The sequence below is a fragment of the Urocitellus parryii genome, chromosome 16 (genome assembly GCF_045843805.1).
Source record: "Urocitellus parryii isolate mUroPar1 chromosome 16, mUroPar1.hap1, whole genome shotgun sequence".
Classification (NCBI taxonomy): Eukaryota; Metazoa; Chordata; class Mammalia; order Rodentia; family Sciuridae; genus Urocitellus; species Urocitellus parryii.
Genome location: NC_135546.1, coordinates 12,282,533 through 12,303,831, shown reverse-complemented (window position 1 = coordinate 12,303,831; position 21,299 = coordinate 12,282,533). Strand labels below are relative to the sequence as shown.

The window sequence follows — 21,299 nt, the reverse complement described above, 5'->3', positions numbered from 1 at the left end:
ACAGCCCTCGCTATTATTTTCCAACATTTCTGACATGCTTCTGTCTCAGGACCTTTGCATGTACTGGTCTCTCTACCTGCACTGCTTTTGTTCTAGGTCTCCTCATGGTTTTTGCTTAGTGTCCTTCATTATGTCCTTTGTGAGCAGCTGTTCACAAATGCCAACTCTGTCCCCCTTCCTGTCCTTTTTACTTTTTCTATGTAATTGGCCCCCTCTGACATTCTCTATATTGTTCCTTTATTTATTTAAAGACTGGCTGTCTTCCTGGTACTAAAATGTGGACTGGGAAATTGATCTGTATTACTTCTTGCTGCTTCCTCCTCCTTTCCCATTTACAACAGTGCCTAGGGTTGGGAAAACACACACACACACACACACACACACACACACACACACGCATAAATAAAATGAATTAACTCATCCGCTTCTCATAACCTTATGATATATACTACTGTTTTCCTCATTTTACAAATAAGAAAACTGAGGCACAGAAAGATTAAGGGTAAAAGACACAACCACTTCTGTTGTCACTGTCCATATCTCAAGAGCATGGTGCTTATGAGAGACAGGTCCTAATCAGCCATGTTCTTTGTCCCTTTCTGGCTCTGAGATGTAAGAAATGTCACTTCACCTCTCTGTAAGTCCCTGTTTTCTCATCTAAATAGGTATAATGTTAGTCCCTATTCAGAACTGATAAGGAATTTCAGTGTCCCTCCTTCTGATTGACACACAGAGTATTCAGTGATTGGTGTCCAAGATGCTATGGTTTGTACCACCATCTTAATTTGTTCCAGGTGGCGTATCATACAGAAGTTCTGCCAGGCATTTAACCATTTCCCTTGAGCCCTGATAGAGACATTCTGATACCTCCATCTTCGAAATGCTTCCGATTTCCTCGATGTCTTAAACACCCAGAATTGGAACAACTCCCTTCTTTCTGAAAGAAATGCCACCTTCTCACAATTCATAAGAATGATGAATACAACAGGAAAGTAGGGCTGCACCCGTATGTGCCCTCCAGTTTCCCTGGCCACATCCACGAGAATTTACAAGATAGATGAGAGTGCAGCCATCAAGAGAACGAGTCCCTTTTAAAAGGGAACCCTAGTCTAGAGCTCATCAGGGGCTGTTGGCATTGCTGTGAACAAGTCAGGGCAAGATGCAACAAGAGGATTAATGTGCATATTGCATTCATCAAGCACTGCTTCCTGAAACTCTGAAAAGGAAAGGATCAGAAACAGAAGGAGCTGGAAAGCAAGGTCCTAGGTTCAACTGCACCAGCCTGTGATGAACTGTGTCAGAAGCAACAACACAAGGGAGCCTGAGCTGCAGAGACCTATTCCCCGTGAATTCACAGAATGACAGACGTAAAAAACTAAAGAAATCTGAACTGCACAAAGAAACAGCAGTACTTGCTCAAAAGTCATCCATTTCCTATACGTTCTAGTACATGGTACAAATTTCCCTCCTTAAAGATTTTATCAGTTTAGACCAAGAATCTCCACTTCCCTACACCTTTCACCATCACTGAGTATTACCAATTGTTTGATTTATTTATTTATTTATTTATTTATTTGGACCCTTGATTCAAGCCTCTTGGGCTCTAAGAAGAGTTCATATGCTGTTCCAGTTGTGATGTTGGCAAGGAGGTGATAATGATAGTATCAATGGGAAGCCACTGGAAGGGCTGTTAAAAACAGACTGATATATTCCCAAGTTTTGGGGGGCCTGAAGGCATGTACAAGCACTTAAAAATAGTTTCTTAAATAATACGGGCCATTCTGAAAAAGGAGAGTGTTTTAAAACTCTCATAGAAAATCATGCTCAATAGTAGTAGGCACTGGAGGAAAAAAAAGAAGTATCATTATGGGGAACAAAAACCTTTCATATTTGCAGCTGCTGGACATCTACCCAGCAGGGTTTTTTAAGACCTCTACAATTCGAGGCCTTAGATCAAAAACTCATGGTTGGTTATCAGCCAAGAAATCAATGGGAACATCAAGCTGAATGGGAGCACACAGACAGAGAGACAGTTTTCAGTTTCAGACACCAGAGGACCTGTTACAAACACCACCGCTTCTGCACGGGGTGGGCTGATCGTCAGTGCCGCCATTAAGGATTCATTTCTGAACATTTTCTTTTCCTAACAGCTGTCGTGGGAAACTGAATTTCAATAACAAAATAAAATTATAGCCCTTTCTGTTCCCAAAGCCCTTCATTAGGACCTAAAATTCAGTGCATTTGCTTACCCATCATCCACACAGCTCTGAGCCCTGGAATAAGATGGGGAATCCCCTTCTTCTGTGGCTATTTCTGGAGTTTTCAGTTCAATGACTGAGTGGTTGGTTTCTGTCTGCTCTTTTTTTTTTTTTTTTGTCCTAAATTTTCATCACTGAAACAACTCAAGTTTCTAACCTGTTCTCTTCTACACTGTAACTAGGTAGCGCCTCAATTTAGAAACCAATCCAAAGGTTTATAAAGCATTGATCCCTACTACTTTTTACCCATTTAGGATATGGGAGAAAAAAAAAAGAACTGCATATCAAACTTCACTACACAAATCAGAAACATCTGGTGGTTCCTTGTATCAAAAGTCTCCTTAAAAAAAAAAAACAGATAATGATCAAATTTCTGGGTTAAAACTAAACATTCCATTCATGTGGCATTTGGTCTGCACCGGACAGCAGCCCTGACTTTCTCAAGAATGCAACTTGGCCATGGTGTCCCAACCTGGTCATTTTGACCAAGCACTGGGAAGGTTACCCAAGAAAACACAATGGGATTGAGAGAACTGGAAGCAGATTTAGCCAGCCTAAATATCTGGTCTAATCATTATAAACACATCTATGGCTTTGGGTCTTGCCTGTTAGCCAGAATCTCTCAGGTGGGAACAACTGCCTCTTCCATAAATCAGGTCTCTGGAAACAGTATAAGCTCCTTCTAAAACTATTCCCGAAAATGAGCTCACATCAAACTTAAAAGTGAAGATGACAGAGCCTGCAGCATAGGACTTTCTGTCTCAGTCATTCAGTTGTCCTCCATTAGCTGTGAGGTTCCTCCTCCAGCTATGGAAACACTTGAGAACCTAGAGCAAGAACTAACTTTGTGGCATTAACTGGTTATCTACATTGTTTGCTACAGAATTCTATCCACATTGCCCTCCAACTATTTATGTCGCCTTCCATTTCTCAATACCCTCAGGCATATTTGCATGGAACACATTTATTTGAGTCTGTTGATTTCCTGATGCTTTATGACCAAACATAGTCCAACTTGGAGAGTCAAACACAGGGTAGCAACCCAAGACTCAGGTTAAGCTGGGCCAACTGAAAGTGTGTAACTCCATTAAAGATGGTGTATGTCATAAATGCTCAAGACCCAAGTGCCAGTCATTGGAGGACAAAAATCGAGAGACCCTTGATGTTCAGAAGAAACAACCACTATGACCACATACTAAGACCACCTCAAATGAGGAAGGTTGCATAAGGATAGTATGTCTACTAAGTTTAAAAAAAAAACCAAAAACTTTTAATTCCAGGAAGCCGAGAGAGCTCCCCTCAACAAGGACAATATATATACCCCAAAGGTATGCCCTACAGGGATCTACCTCCTCCAGCCACACCCTACCTCCCCACAGTTACCACCCAGTTAATCCATTCAGGTGGATTCATGCACTAATTAGGTTAAGGCTCTCATAACCCAATTCTTTCACCTCTGAATTCTTTTAATCTCAGAGGTGAGTCTTAGGGGGACAACTTGATATTTGTGATTTCTTGTGCTTTAACACAAGTTCTTTCTGAAAAATAGGAAGTGGTAAAAGACAAAGAAGAGATTTTGTTGGATAATCCTGATTCTATTCACTGGTGGGTGCTGGGTCCTGGCAGCTGGGTGTATCTCTGTTCAAACCTTGGATGACTGCAGTCTGCTTTCACGTAGAAAGGTATTTCCTATTCTAGCTCAGTTCAGTCTTACAAAGGCTCTTCTTGTCTTTTACCTGGTTTAGGCAGCTTTTTCACTGCTGTGACTAAAGGATCTGACCAGAACAACTATAGAGGAGGAATAGTTTATTGGAGGGCTCACAGTTTCAGAGATATTACTCCATAGAAGGCCAGCTCCATTCCTCAGGTCTCGAGGGTGAGGCTGAGCATCATGGCGGGAGAGTGTGGCAGAGGGAAGCAGTTCACATCACAATGATCAGGAAGCATAGAGAGACTCCACTCTCCAGATACAAATATATACCCAAAGCCAGGGCCCAATTACCACCTCCTCCAGCCATACCCTACCGCTTCAGTTACCACTCAGTTAATCCCTATCAGGGGATTAAATCACTGATTGGGTTAAGACAGTCACAATCCAGTCATTTCTCCTCTGTACCTCCATGTACTGTCTCATGCCTGAGTTTTTGAGGGACACCACAGCTAAACCATGACACCTGCTGAACTAGCTATCTGGCTAAACAATGGACTAAGATGGTGAAGTTGACTGTCCCCGAAATTAACTGATGCTTCCTGGCAGGGGAATGGAGGACTGTGCCATCCCACCATTCCCTAACAGCAGACTTTCACACAGCTGCTTCCAGAGAGCCTTAGGGGAGCTTAGTGATGGCCAGAAACACAGCAGGCAGCAGACAGGAGGTGGTTTCATGTGGATAGACAGAACCACACAGCAGGAACAAGACCCAGTGTGCCTGTCCGTTCCAGCAAGGGGCCGCAATGACCTCAGCAAAAGCCACACACTGGGGCCTTTCCCCCACTGTCTTCAGAAGCAAGAAGCATGTTCTTACCAAGCAATCTAGATAGAGAAAATAAGAAATTTTTTCTTAAAATATCAGTGCATGTGTGTGAAAATGTGAACATGCATGGAATTGTGAGTACCATCTATCAGACTGTTGTCAACAACTGTCAACAGTGACTTGCCTTCATTATGGTTTGAGTAAAGATTAAATATGGTCAGTGTGGGGGCTGAAGTTGTGGCTCATGGTAGAGCACTTGCCTAGCACATGTGGGGTAGTGGGTTCGCTCCTCAGCACCACATAAATAAAATAACTGTGTTATCCCCATATATGAGTATAAAAAAAAAGTAGGCAATGGCATTTACAAAGTCCTAAACAACAAAAACAATCTGCAAGTATATGTCTATTTAAATATCAAAACACAATGAAAGAGAAGGCAGTATATCCACATATTCTTTTAATGTTCAGGAAGTTCAAAACAGCTTTCAAACCTACTCTTACCATTTCTATTCCCTCAAAGTAATGTCATCTTTTGTCAATCTATTACAGCATGTATTTCATAATTTTCCTGCCTCTAAGTTGCTTCTCCCCTAGCTCACCCCAAGGACTGGGCTTGTAATTTTCATTCCAAAATATTCTTATGTTAACATCCTACCCCTATTTATAAACTTCTGTTCACTCTCTGAAGCTTTGAGAGTAATGTCTGATGGCACTGTTCCGTCTACCGTAGATTCCAGCCCCACAAAACCAGAGGGTGGTGAAAGTGCAACACAGAGATGAGCAGGCATCGTTCAATGTGTGCATGAGGGTAACAGGCATTTCAGATTACAAGCTGTAGTAATTAAAATTACCGTGGCCCATCACACTGAAAAACGGTGACTCTTGTCAGAAGTCTAATTTGGGAGTGAAATGTTGGAACTCGTGCTGTTTTGAAACTTGCTCATAAAAGGAGGTCTTATTAATTTTTATTATTACACTGTCTCACATCTTCAAGGGTCAAAAATCACATAGGTGCCCATCTGTCTTCTTTATGTGCCACGAGTTGCAAACATTGCCTGCCACTTTTTCAAATGTGACGTCATTTCTTACTAGATTGTCATGTCACTTTGTCTGGCCTAGTAAATTCAGCCCGCTTGTTGAATTTCCTGTGGAGATCAAGGGGAATTTCCTCCTCTGGTGCCTGTTTGTCTCTAGTGGTACAAGTATGGTATGTTTGACGCTATTTGATGTTTAATTAGAGACCTACACTGATCACTAGGTTGTGAGTTCCTAATGTTCAAAAATCCTCATTTTTCACCCCCATACCACAGTCCCAAACTAAGTATTAGAAGCAGAGTAGATGTTTTTAAGATTTTTAGTTAAGGTGCTGAAAGATCATGAGAGAATTTTAATCAAATAGTACAAAAACTAATATACTGCTTGTTGGGAAAAGTATAAATGGCAGCCGCACCCCAGAGAAAAACCCCAACATGGCTGCCTAACGACCTCCTCTTCTTACTTTCCCCTTTTTCTCACTGGTACGTAAAGTTCCCGCCCATGTGAACTCTCTCCCGCTGGCGCCAATTTCAAATCTCGCTGGCGGGGGAACCTTAGCCCCAATAAGAACTAATTCCTGGGCTCCGGAGATGATATCTGGAAGAACTTGCCAATAAACAGGTGGCCTGCCATTTATCTAAGCCCTGCCATCTCCCCTTGGATCTATATAAAAACACAGCCTTTTGCAATAAAATTGGAATTCTCCCGGCAAAGTGTCTTTGGAGAATTCTTTCACTGCTCCCTAAGAAAACTCCTTTCTGAATGGCCCTTGGCCAGTTTAACAAAAGAGGTTTATATAATCAGGGACAAAATTTAGACAAAGTAAAACATACTCTGTTTCCCTAACTATTCTTTAGCTTTAAGTTGATTTTTTTTTCTTTTTTTTGGGCAGCAGGGGCGGGGGTGGTTACAAGGGATTGAACCCAGGGTTGCTTAACCAGTGAGCCACATTTCCAGTTGCTTTTTATTTTGAGACAAGGTTGGTGTCTTGGATCTCTTGGATTACAGGTGAAACCCAGCATGCTTGGCTAATTAGATTAATCTTAACTAAAGCTGTTGTCTTCTCACAATGACAACAAACAGGCAAACAGGTATCAAGGATCATTTGCTAGAGCTCAAATTAAATCAAAAAGGACACATGGAATTCAAATTCCTTCCAGTTCTGATGTATTGGTAGCAGGTTGTTTTGACACAGTGATGAGAGACATTTTAAGACCACACCTGGGTTCTGGGGATTGACCAGTGATGCTAGACATGGACCTGGAGGGACCAATGTTTACCTACAGGATCTGATCCCTCTATAAGGTTTAGTCAGGTTGGCATTGTGTTTACACTTTGGGGAGTTCTCACTTTATGTGGAAAATGAAAAGATCTTTATCTTTTTTCCTATTTTCTCAAGAAATACTTCTGAGAAACATCCAAAGCTGCCTGTCTTCTTGCTATTTCTGATTCCAGGGCCACAGCCTTGGTCCAGTTCCGGCGAACGTCATGAATATAAGCCATGGGGTTGATACACCACTAGGCCCTTCTAATCCTTGCCTTTCTCTTTCATCATGGATAGTGCCTTTCTGATCTCCTGCTGCCTTGATCTCTGCAGTCCCATTTTCTTGGGATGGGAATTAATTTATTCATAAAGGCTCTCAAAGAAGAAATCAAGGAAATATTTATAGGATATCCTCTGTGGGAAGAACATGTTTACACAGATTTTTTTTTTTTAAGTATGGTTGGCTTCCCCTGGCATTTTCCCAGCACAGTTGTTTAAAAATGTGCAGTTCTATGCCCTATTCTAGCTCTGTTGAATCAGTTTGGGGGCAGCATACATGCAATGATTTTTTTAAAACAAATTCTTCAATAGATTAATGGGCACCACACTTTGAGATCCTCTGAGTTAAGGACTCGGCACTGGTTCAGAGATTGACCACCACAGTGTCTTACTTCTGCCATTTAATGGGATAATGCTCCAGAGGAAAACCAAAGGGTCCTATTACTTCAGTCCTGTAACACCCCTGGTTCTGTGGACATTGCGTTGGACACACCTCCCCCTTGAGCCCACTACTCTTCTGCAGCAATTTTTCCTTACCCTCCCTTATCCAAATAACCACAGGCTGCATTCACAGAAGACCTCTGAGAACCCCGGATCCCATCCCTTGGGGTCAAATTGTGCAAAGCTGGCTTTCCTGCCCATATGGAAGAAATAAGACAATCCTGCACAGCTGGAAGAAATACAGTCCTGCAGCCTGAGAAATGTAGTGTGAAGCAAGCTCCTCACAGAGTGAATCAACACAAACTAGGACACCCACAGGGTCACAAGGTGATCTTATAAGCAAAAGTGACGGACACGTGGCTGTACTGGCTTATTGTGAGGATGGCCTTAGGCCTGAGCCTAAGCAACTCCATTTTAAAAACTCCAGTTTGAAACCGGCAGTCTCACCAGACAACAGAGCCCTCCAATATGGCCCCCCAAAAGTTATTTCCCCTCACCCTGATAGTGAAGCCCCTGGCAGGCTGTTCTCACCTGATAAGAGGGAAAGGCGAGAAGATCAGGGTGAAGACCACCAGACCAGATGTTTCTGACCCCAAGGTAAAAATTATGTCACTGAGAATCCAGTGGTACCTTATAAGCATTGAAAGGGGGGTCAAAGGACCCCAAATTTAGTATAAATAATAGAGCAAATGAACAGGGATTCAGCCAGCTGAAACAAGGTACACTCGAGCTGGAGAGCCTGATGAGGACCTGACATCCCTTCACTTGTCATCGTTCTGATCCTCTGCAGTATCCTCCTCACCGCTTTCAAACTCTACCGCCTGTCTGTGAGAAACTGATGTGACTCCATTTTTGAGAAACCAGCTTCTACCTCAAGGCCTGTCCTAAAGGAAGGGGGTGTGACCCTTATTCAGAACACATACCCACCCTGCTGAGTTGTCTATCTGTAAATAACAGGAGAGATCTGTGGTGCCAGGTGTCCCTGACTCAGTTAAGCTAGATGAGGACCCACAGGAACCCCTTAGCAACCTCCAATCAACATGAGACAGGGAAAACACCTGGGATGACCCCCCAGTAGTTTATGGTGGTTGATAATATGTTGGGAAACCATGTAGTTTAGCACATAACCCCTCGTGGCCTAAACCAATCTGTTCAAAGGATTCCCCCTCTTGTACTAACAAATCACCCCTACCCAACTTGTTCCTGCCAGTGAATGGGCTAATCAATGTTAAGAGTTGTTGTTTGATTTTCCAGAGGTATGGAATGATTTGCTGTGTGATGTTGTGATTGCATAGAGTATTCCCCCCAAAACCTATAAAATCTCACTGGGACCTCTGTGAGGTCCAGGCTCCAGCTTGCAATAAAGACTCTTGTGTGACTGCATCGGATTCGGCTCCTGGAGGTCTATTGGGGTCCCACGAATCTGGCATTATATCTGGACCTTGGTGAAAGCCACAACTTCTCCCTACCACCCTCTCCTCAACGGGTCGTCCACTCCATACCAGGAAAAGCCTGCCTTGATCATAGCAATCTGAGTGAGTATGCATCTGCTGGACACAAAGCCTAAGGCTTAAGACAGAGGGAATGTCTGTCATTAGCCTGTCATGATTAAGAGTGTTTTGCAGTGCTTAGAATTAATCTAGAATTGTTTGCTGTGAATTGGTTATGTCTATTGCAGTGCCTAGCATTAAGGATTGTCGTTTTTCTTGATTAAGAACCTATACAGTGAAACTGTATTGAGTAATTTGAGTGAATAAAGCATTGAAACAGGCAGAAGTGTGTGGACATTGTTTATTTCTCCCCTCAACTGCATACATCGCAATTTTGCCCCCTCAACACACTTATCAAGAAAGTTCTCCAGAAAACAACTGGCTGGAAAGCTGTGGATGGCTGGATCATCTATAGTTTCTCAGAATCTGCCAGGATAGCCTGTAACTTCCCTTCCTAAAGCAGACTTCTTTCCTTGTATGTATGACTCCCTGCCTGGATCAACCCACAGGCCAAGCCTCCACTTTCCACAGAAAACACTCTAGTCCTTCAGTAGTGTCAAGATATGATAAACACACAGTGCCACACCACCCCTGATCGGCCAGCTCCCCCTGTGATGCTCCTTCACCAGGTCTAGTGTCTTATTACATCACTACAGTCGCCACCTACAGATAATCCTGAAAACTGGTATCATGCTCCTAAAGCTCAAGTTCACACTTCCATTTCTGGTCCTGTTACAAGATCCCCATTCTAGGAGCCAAAGGTTATGAGTGACCAAAAAAAAAAAAAAAAAAAAGAAAAGAAAAGAAAAAAAGAAAAGTGGCCATGATCTCATGCATTCTCCAGAGCAAAAGCAAAATTAAATTTCCTGGGGTCTGACAATTAGCAAGAAAATAAACTTTGCTTATTCTTTCTGCTATGCTAATAAACTCAACCAATGAGAACTATCCCTACCATAATCAAAGCAAATTCAATTTTCTGAAACAGTAAACAGTTATGAGTGAACTCACTGCCTAATCTTGATTTTCTCTGCTGAAGTGGAATTCTTCCATTTGAAATACTTAAACTGTTACATCTATATAAAAATGGAAAATGTGTGATCCTATAGTTCGCTAGCTTGGCCAAAAAAAAAAAAAAAAAAAGCCTTTTGCTGTCATCTCATTGCTTCAATTGGCAATTTGCCTCTTTCCACAGTTTAAATGCCAAGGTTTCATGTACACAGAGTGATATTTTTTAATTGATCGCTCATGCTTCTCTAGCCATATGCCTATCATTAGAGTGTGTGAATTTTCATATGATAATTCATTGCTCCCATTTGGCAATTCAGTACCTTTAATTGTGCCAGTCAACCATATAAAACATCATAACCTTTGGAGATTGTACAAAGAAAAAATGTGTTTTTTAAAACTCTGATATGAAAAGCATGCTGCTTAAAAACAGGTTTGTGTTTTCCACAGTCAATTGTATCAGCACCAGTGTCTTCTGGAAGAGCTGTAACTGTTGAATGCAATTCCTAGAACTTTGTATCATTTTCTGCTTTTTAAATTATACATGTGACCTTACTGAAAATATCTACAGTCATAATTCGAAATGAAATAAGAAATGTATTATCAAATTAGTGCTACAAGACCCATCTATAAAACTACTGCTGATTGCCCTGTTTTATATTCCAAAACAATAAATGTGCAGGATGCAACTGTCTTTAACTTGCTTGATGGTGTGTATTTTGTTCTAGTAATAAATAATTATCTCCATAGACTTTGATGATGCCCATCACTCCCTCCAGAAAGTTCACTGGTTATCAACCTACCAGCATATGTGTATGTATGTGTGTGTGTTTTCTTTTCTATTGCATTTCCCTACATTAATCTATATTCTGTAATTCCCTAGACCCAGGGATCAAGGAAATAAAGTGAATTTCAAGGTGGCTTAATAGACAATAAACACACATTATGAATCTGAAACATACTGTTGGAGCTTCCTATGCTTATTGAGCATATATCTTAGGAAAATCTTCTAAGACATTTCAGGACTGAAACTATAATCTGGAAAGGTTGACTTTCCTTAGTTTCAGAATTCCGTGTAGTTTCACTGAAATACTCAAAAAATGAAAGCACAGTTCCAACTTACAGCTTCTGAATCACACAATTTCAATAAAAGACATCCATTCAGTCAGCTAACCTGCTAAAAGCCATTCACTCTCTATATATGATATACAGGAGAGAGAGACAACCAACATCAGTCAACTAATTCCGGAAAGTACAGACATTTTCGACAGTCCAGCTTCAGCCCTTGTTTCTTCCCACTTGAGAGTCTAATCTCTAAACTTTTTTAAAGATCCATCCAAAATAACATGGGAAGAGACCAGATACCCAATGTCCTAGAGCACAATCTATAATGAGGCTCTCTCCCACATAAACTATCAGGGACTCTAGATCTCAGTTCCAGCCTCAGTTGTACCAATCTGTCAGAACTCTTTATATCTACTGAAGGAACCCACATCTCATTAGATTAATCTCATTAGATGCAAAGGCACAAAACCATAGTCAAAAGAGGTAAGCACAGAAGTTAGATGCATATGAATCACGTCAACTTTAGGAATGCCTACATGACAGGCATGTCAAACCTGCACCTAACAAAACATTAATTGCATTAAAAATCAAGATGTTAGAGCTAATTTATAGATGTATAATTTGTTAGAATATGGGGGCCATATATCTTAACTGTACCTCAGACCAATGTATTAGAGCCTCCTGGCTTTCTAAACTTTGAACTTTCACAGCTTCTTCATGCCCTATCTCTCTCGGCCTGGAAATTCTCTCTGGCCTCACTGTAATTCATTTCCTCTGATTCACATGTATCCAGACATAAGGAGTCTAGGGAGAAATAATAACCAAAGTTCTCCTTCATTCACCCATCTGCCTATATTTTCTGCGTGTAGAACTAGAACACTCTTACTACAATGCGTAGCTTACATATCAGATCTCATCTCTAATGCGGCGGAGACAGCCACCCAGGGGAGGAGGTGGGGGAAACCTACCTGGAAAATGTGTCCCATGGCCACCTGAATATGTGTGTAAGCAGAGTGGGATACGAATGAATGAACAGAAAGGTGTAATTTAGATAGATTAGATCATCTTATACTGGATAATTTCCTATGACATGGAGTAATTCTATTGTACATAAATTAACTTGAAAAAGCTACCTCTGGTCAGTTTTCAAAAGGCTATGCACAGTTCACTGCAAATTTTAGCTTCCTGGAACATGTGTGCCTATTCATTTGGCTGTTTCTCCTCTTAGAAATACCATTCATCATGTGTAAAACCTCCTACTTTATAAAACTTATTTGCTTTTGATGCTTAACAAAAACACATTTGTGAAAAGCATGGAGTGATGTGAGTTTCCACTTACCTTTTCTGCTGATTGTGCAGTACCGAAAAAAATCGGAATGAAGGCGAGCCAGACTATGCAAGTCGTGTACATGGTAAATCCAATGGGCTTGGCTTCGTTAAAATTTTCTGGCACACCCCGAGTCTTGATGGCATACACAGTACATGTGACCATGAGGAGGATGCTGTATCCCAAGGAGCAAATGATTTGGAGGTCTGTAATGTCACATTTGAGAACGCCCCTGGCCTGCTCGGGGTTCATGGTCTTATGTTCGTCATAGTCTACGATGATGTTGGGTGGGTCCACCCCAAACCAAATGAAAACACCTAGAAGTTGCACAGATATCAAACTGGAAGTGATTGCCAGCTGTGACGTTGGGCTTATGAGCCTGGGAGCTGTCACTGACTTCTTACCCTGCTCAAAGATGCGATATATCCGATTGGTTTTTGTCAAAAGGGCTGCATAACTGATGCACATGCCCAAGCCCAAGAAAACACGCCGGAAAGAACAGACTGCCACGTCAGGTTTGGCGATCATCAGGAAAGTGATGATGTAGCAAAGAAAGATGCCTGTCAACAGAACGTAGCTGAGTTCCCGCCCAGAGGCCCGTACAATGGGCGTGTCATTGTAGCGGATGAAAGTGGCCATGACGAAGATGGTGGCGATGATCCCCAACATCGCCAGGAAGACAGGGATGACAGCCCAGGGGGAGTGCCACTCCAGTTTGATGATGGGGATATTCTGGCAGCCAGTTCGATTTTCATTGGGACGTTGGTCATAGGGACAGTGCTGGCATGTCATCTCATCAAACTGGTACTGGTATCCATCACAAGGCTCACAGGTCCAGCAGCAGGGTGTTCCCTTCTGGGTCTTCTTCCTCTGCCCAGGCTTACAGGGCAGCGTGCACACTGAGGGCGGGATCTCCCGGACACCCCTACCCCATTGCATGTCCTCTATCTGCAGCATGAGAAGGAGAGAAGGGAAGACAGGTTACTCAAAAGAGAAGAACAACAACCAACATTAGCAAACAGCTTCAGTAGCAGCTAACACTGGGTGGATGAAGCTAAAAAGCTCGTCTCCTGCTAGTGACAGCCACAGCCATTGGCGTCCAGCAACCTGCACACTCACCAATACAGACTCTGCTCCAGACATGCTAACTGTGAGAATTTACAGACAAAAACTAAAAACACAAGTTAAATGTTTCCATTGCTGATTTCTCAAATAAAAATATCCTAAAAAAGAACTTTGGGCTCTGGATTTTTTTTAAAAAAATTTATTAGTGCATCGTAGTTATACATAATAGCGAGGCTCATTTTGACAGCATCACACAAGCATGGAATATAATTTGCTTCATTCTTGTCCCCAGTGCTTCCCCTGTCCCTCCTCTCCTCCCTCCCCTGACGCCCTTTCTTGACTCCACTGGCCTTCCTTCTGTCTGTCTATAGCAGTGCTTTATAGCTATTCATATAAATATAGCACAGTGAATCTCACCTACATGTACATAGGAAAGTTTGGTCAGATCACTCCACCATTCAACCCTTCCCTGTCCTTCTCCCTGTATCCCTTCCTCCACTCCACTGACCTCTCTTCTATTTTCATGGGATTACCGCCCCCCAAACATTTATTCCTTGTTTTACTCTAGCTTCTGCATATGAAAGAAAACACTCAACTTTGACTTTCTGGGTCTGGTTTATTTCACTTAGCATGACGTTCTCTAGTTCCATCCATTCACCAGCAAGTCCCATCACTACATTCTTCTTTAGGGCTGAGAATTCCATTGTGTCTACATACCACATTTTCCTTATCCACTCATCCGCTGATGGGCACCTGATCTGACTCCTTAAATGGCTCTTGTGAATTGTGCATGTATTCACTCCTGTGACTGTATCATGAATTAAATGGCTCTTGTGAATTGTGCATGTATTCACTGCTGTGACTGTATCATGAAAGTACACTGTTTGTAGATTTTTAACAAGCACCCAGAGGATTCTTGGGAACTGATAAATTGAGAAACACTGGCATGTACTCTTCTGCCTCCCTCTGGATACTAAGCCTGTGTGGCCCAGTTCAACTTGTAAATCACAAAAATAATGTCAGCAAAGTGAAACTTTCCTTCTTCCCCCATCTTGGGAGCTTTCATAAAATAATCACTTAAAAATTATTTTACATCACGTTTCAGTGCTGACCATCTTACCCAAATTCTAGCAGGCATTGTTGCCATTTTCAATGAAAACTTTTAAAATTCAGTGAACTTACTTGATTATTTATCAAAGAGGAGCAATAAGGCTGGTCATTGAAGGATTAACTGGATGCCTTAGAGATCAGAATAATAATAATTGATAAGAAAATAACATGGTCCAGAAACCTTTTAGGATTGGCCATCCACTTGTTTAGAAATAAAATTTAAAGAAAATCACTGTATCCTAGAAGAGGATGAAAGTGTATTTGCCTAATTAGAGTGTTGGTTTTCTAGAGGAGGATTCATCAGCAGCAGTGTTCTGAGCAGTAATGGCATTAGACAAAAGGGAAAACCACTTTACTGAGCTGAAATCTCATTGACTTGGGCATCTGTCCTGCTGGCCAGCACAGCCTCTGCTCTTTCTCTTTCCTATCAGTTCCTCAGATGTCTTTGCTGTGTGCTTTCTGTTGGGTTGAGATTTCACTGAAGCTGTAGGAGCCAGACTGAACAGTTAGTAGACCGCTGTGGCATTCTGGAGCACCAGCTGGGATTACTGGAAGACAACATCTTAACCCTGCTCCCAGGTTTTCTGATTCACTGGGCCTGGAATGGGGCCTGAAAATGTGCATCTCTACCAAGATCCAATTGATTGTTGGGGAATACCGTCTGTCAACCACTGATAGATTCCAGCCTCCTAGACATTAGGTCAAGGATGAGATCTTTGTGTACCTGATCACCGAATTTCATTTCCTGACTTTTTGAGAGATAATACACGGGAAAAAAGGCTTTGCCTTTGGTGCAATTGGAGTTTTCAGAACACAAGGAAGCTAGTGTTCATGGATAAAACAAGGACAGAATGTGCCAGAGAATAAAGCTAACACGGGATAACAGAGTATGAAGAGATCAGTAACTGGTGAACTTCTTTGAACTCCTGGATATAGCTACGCCTGAAGCAGGAATTGCCCAAGAGTATGGTATGTAAGATAGTAAATTCACCTATGTTGAAGCATTATGAATTTCATTTCTGTTCCCTAAACCACGACTCCTGAGCAATATATGCACTAAATAATTTTAATATCTACAAGTCAGCAAATTATTTTACAGAACAAATTCTAATTAACAAATGATTCTTTCCCCCCATATCTCATTAATCAAATTTTTAATACAGTTGATCAAAAAATAGCTTAGAAAGTTACTGGAAATTCTAGATGCTTTTCTAAATGCATAATTTTAAGAGTTAAGGAGAAAGCAAACCAATAATTCATTGCTCCTTGGGATTCCAGTGCTGTTCCTACAGGATGCACAGCAGAGAGGGGTGCTTTCATTAATAACTGAATGTTAACTATGCTTAAAATCAAAAGCAGCTGATTCTAAAAAGTATGTATGTGGATGGCTCAAGGGTTAACTTCATAAAATATCATGACCTTCCAATGGCTGAATTTAAACTTTAACCAGAGACCCAGACTCTTCAGATGACTCTAATGTGAACTCATCTGCCTGCACACAAAACCCAAGTCAGCACTCATAAATCTAACTAAATATCTTAAAGCATAATCATTTCTTTCTCAACATCATCAGTTATTGAGGCAGTGAGTCACTGGCAGCCATCCCAAATCCATAACATTAAGGAAATAACTTGTAATAAGACAGAAAAAAATATATGCATTAACTTTATAAATGTCACATTTCAAGAGGTACGGACATTTAAAAATTGCTATTATTAATACAAATGTTTTCAAATGTCAAATTAAAAGGCCCTACTCATGTTTACCAGGATAGATGGAAAAACCAAACAAATGGATACATTTCATTAGATAAATTGGTGGTTTCCTCATTCTAGTGCTTATGGATACTGATTTACCATATGATTAAATTGGATCAGTGGAAATAAATGCAGGGCTCATATAAATATGAAAACAAATTATCATTTTATGTAATATTTTACAGTCAATTTCAAACACTGCCAACTCACAGTTTTTTCCCCTTTTGGAATAAAACAAAATGTCTGGCAATACTAAACAGTTTTTTTTTTCCCTTCTCAACTTATCCTAATATATACAAGAGCTATAACCACAAATCTTACATTGACTGATTACTTAATTTGTTCTCAATTTTCATTTAAAGTAGATTTCAACTCAGTTTAATTGTACACGTTAAAGCAACAAAGTTGCCTCTTGCTTCAAATGAACAAAAGTCTAGTTTACTCACTTTGCTAAGAAAATCATCATTGAAAGTATAAGTCCCATCTAACCTTTCAAAGTTCCAGTAAGAAAGATTTTGTTAAAACAATGCACTCTGATTTGTGTGCATCCCTGCCCATCTGCACAGAGACAGTATCTTGTTTTGTAAGAAGAAACTATTAGCAGCAAAAGCCCACAGGCAGCTATTGCAGGGAGGGTAAACACTAGGGGCTGTGAAAAATCAAATATGAAGTCAATTTACTTTGCATGAAAGGTGGTAGGAATATAAATTTCAAGGCTTCTCTGAACTCTGCAACCAGACTGTGTTTCAGTTAGCTGGAAAGACAAATGTAAGGTTCAGACAGATCAGAGTAAAGGTTGGTACGTTTATCATCTTCATTAGGAGATACAGGCTTACATCCAGATGAGAACGTGTTTTCTTCATGGGTAACTGGAGCTGACAATTATTTGATGCCTCATCTGGTCAGTGTCTGCCTTATGGGGGAAGGACTGTTGAGGTCCCACTGCTCTACAAGAAAAAGAGCTTTACTTCTAGAACCATGAGTTAACCTAAGAAATGACATGAAGACATGGATGATTAGATCAGTAGTTTGGGCAAGAGCAGATTATTCAGCTCTGGTGAATGAAAGCAAGAACAATTCTGCTGTGGAATCCTGGGAAAGTGTTCTTCAGTCTTAAAACATAGACACAAAGAAGAAAAAAAGGTATTCTGGGCCAAGTATGTTGCTCACACATTCCTAGTAGGTGTGAGGCTCTAGGTTCAATCTTCAACAGAGGGAGGCAGCGACAATTTTCCAATAATTCAAATTCTTGCATGCATAGTGGTTAACTGTAGAAGGAAAGCGAGGACTAGACTTGCATGTGCTCAGAAACACTAGTCTCTGATTCCTGAGAAAGCATAATGAAATACTGGACTCAGAGAATCAGCACCAAGTCCATTGTTTCTGGTTCATAGAGAAAAGTGAAAAATCAAGTGTCAGCTAAAAATTCCCTAGCAAACATGTTATAGGGGAAAGTTGGGGTCTAGCTACAGTAGAGAAAGAGCTACTCCAGAGGGAATGTACAAAACCTTATTATCACTAGAATTTTAAAATAAAACCAAATTAGTTTCCATCATGCTGCCCAAAACAACAATCAAACAGAAAGAATTTTTATAAACAGTTAGCTTCCATTTTTATCTAGAAGAGATCTGTTCCTTTTCCAAGATAGACATTGTGTTACTCCAAAGATATTTTTCTTGCTGAAATTCTACTTGCATATTTCCAATGAGTAACTCCATAGTCCAAGCTGACTGGGGCCTGAATTGTACAGTTCTCTGCTATATTATTTCTACTTATTAGATCTTTAATAGAATGAGTTAGCCTACAAAAGGAATCTTATTAAAATGCTGTCTGTTCATTAAAATATATGTATCCTATCTATTTTATTGATGTATCCTATCCATTTTATTGAGGGGGGGAAGCTTTTTATAAAAACACACAGCAATGCAGAATTTTCAACCTGAGGTAAGAGTCAGTTTCAGTTCTGATGTGGACCGGGTGAGACGGAGGGCTAACAAGAGTCATAGAAATTCTGAAGCAACACTATGTCTTTTTAACTCAGTCCCTAATTTCATTTTTAAATTTTCAATATTTTTATGGTTCTGGGGATGGAACTCAGAGCCTTTCACATGTTAGATACCCGCAGCCCTCAGCCCCTATTTTTTAAACATTAGGCAGCATAACTGGCCTGGGAACAGAATCCTAGGACTCATCTATTACAATAGGAAACTTCATTGAAATCATACTCATTCAAATTATAGCTATCACCACCCCCTTTTATTCAATATATTGTAGGAAGAAAATAGTCTATATAATATTAGGAGTATGTTTTATTTGCTAAAGCCTCCTAGTATTGGAGGAGGGATTCAGAATTCCATCTGTGTGCAGTCCCTAACACAGAGACTGAGAGGAGGAGTTGGTGTGCAACTGAGTCTCCACTCTGAACGAACCAGGCTTCCTACCTTGCTTGTATATTTGAATCACTCAAGGATCTCCTAAAACTTCCAGAGCCTGGACCACATCCCCCATCCAATTAAATCACAATCCCTGGGGTGTGAAATGCATACAGGTGTGTTTTTCATTTCCCCAGGTGATGGCAAATAAAATGTGTGGAACCACTGAACAAAGATATCTCTAGGGCTGGCATGTAGAAGGAAATCTTTGTGCTGTTTCAGGAACTCAGTGAATACAAAGGTATATCTCTGACCCTCTTTTCTGGATCTTGTGATTTACCATCTCTCACTGGAAGTCAGAATGGGTGACCTAAAATACTTCTTTATAGTCTATTACAGTTTAATGGAAACAGAGGAATTGTACATTGGCGGAGTCAGGAAGATCTCTAGACCTAAGTTTCACTATCATCATGGGTCAAACAACTTAAAATGCCTTCAGAAACTGGGCACAGAAGTAAACAAATGAAGTGTGTGGGGTAAGAACCACCCCTTCCTCCTAAAGCATCCAAGGTAAAAGAAATACAATCCTACTAAATTATACATCAAAAAACATATAAGCCATCTCTGTTTCCATCTCCTCAATAACAAGGTGCATCCTTATTTTAAACCTGCAGAATTCAAAGCTCCTAGACTAACTGAAGAATTGGCACCCATGAATCATTGTAAGTCTTCTACGAAAGCTTTCTACACCCAAAATAAAAGGGGCCAGTTTTACTTGGTTTCACAACTTCCTTTTTACATCTGTTTTTTCTTTTCAGAAGAAATCAGGACAGTCTTATGTGGAAACTCTAGACTTTTTATAACTTTTATGGTGCTGTGGCTTAAATATGGTTTGTTCCCTCCAAAACTCTTGTTGAAATTTAACCCCCAATGCAGGACCCTTACAGAGTTATTTGGGCTCTTTCGTTTGTTACAAATCGATTAATTCATTCCTAGGATTAATGGGTTACAAGGTTAAGGATCAGAGGGGTAGCAGGATCTCTCTAGAGTGGATCTACTGTAAAATCCATTTAGTTTGATTCCTGTCTTTCCGGTCTCTCATCAAGTCATGATGCACAGGGCTGACTTGTGACTCTGCCAACAAGAATGTCAACACCATACACTACTCCTTGACCTGAGACCAGAACCATGAGGCAAAATAAACCTTTCCTAATAGCTTCGCTAAGTAGTACTAGCTCAGAAAATAGACTAAACAAACACTAACAGAGTGTGCCTGTTGTATTAGCTCTGGGTGAGACAGTACTGCTGACAGAGGAGCAATTTCTTAATTTTTTTTTTTTTTTAACATGCTGACTACCCTTGATTTCTTAGTTATTCCTCTTCTGGAGACAGAGTTCCCTAAAAGAGAACTCAAAGATGGATATTGAATCATATTCAAATGTACTAAATATTATTGAAAATAAGGTTTTTTAGGTTGGGATTGTGGCTCAGTGATAGAGCACTTGCCTCACACATGTGAGGCACTGGGTTCAAACCCAGCACCACATAAAACAAATAAATAAAGGTATTGTGTCCATCCATAACTAAAATATTTTTAAAATACTAAAATAAAATAAACAAAATAAGGGTATGCTGTTTATAACTACAAAATTTTTTTTAATAAACTAAGGTTTCTAAGACTGAATGTGTGGGGCTGGGGATGTGGCTCAAGCGGTAGCGCGCTCGCCTTGTATGCGTGCGACCCGAGTTCGATCCTCAGCACCACATACCAACAAAGATGTTGTGTCCGCCGAGAACTAAAAAATAAATATTAAAAATTCTCTCTCTCTCTATCCTCTCTCACTCTCTCTTAAAAAAAAAAGACTGAATGTGAAGATAATGTAATTAGGTAAATATAATTCACATGGATTCTTCAGCAATACTCTAAATTCAACTTGTTCAATATTGGATTTGTGGTTCACACCAGGGCTGGCAAACTAAACCCTATGGATCAAGTCCTGCCCATTACCTGTTCTGGACATAATATTTTATTAGAACACCACACTTCCACATTATCTACAGCTACATTTGTGCTAACAATACTAGAACTGAGCAGTTGGGAATATACAACCTGAAAATCCTAAAATATTTACTAGCTACTAGCTGGTCCTTCACAGAAAAAAAAAAAAAACAGCTGACTTGAATCAAACAAAACAAAAATTCAAATTCCTAGTGCACCAAAGCCTTATCTATCTATGAAACATCTTTGACATCTCCCATCCCTTTAGCCTCCCCAAGATATAAATGACCAACAATTCTTCAGTTTTATTTCATGCACCCACTTTTATTATTTCATCCAAAAACTACTGAGCACTGGA

The 21,299-nt window shown here is 40.5% G+C and overlaps 1 protein-coding gene across 1 annotated transcript in view; it reads right to left on the bottom strand.

The window, feature by feature from the left end:
• Grm7 (glutamate metabotropic receptor 7) overlaps positions 1–21,299 on the bottom strand; it is a 777,046-nt gene that overhangs the window by 60,954 nt on the left and 694,793 nt on the right. Inside the window, exon 8 of the mRNA XM_026383020.2 lies at positions 12,651–13,586. Within this exon, the coding sequence (XP_026238805.1) occupies positions 12,651–13,586 (936 nt within the window). The remainder of the gene's footprint in view (positions 1–12,650; positions 13,587–21,299) is intronic.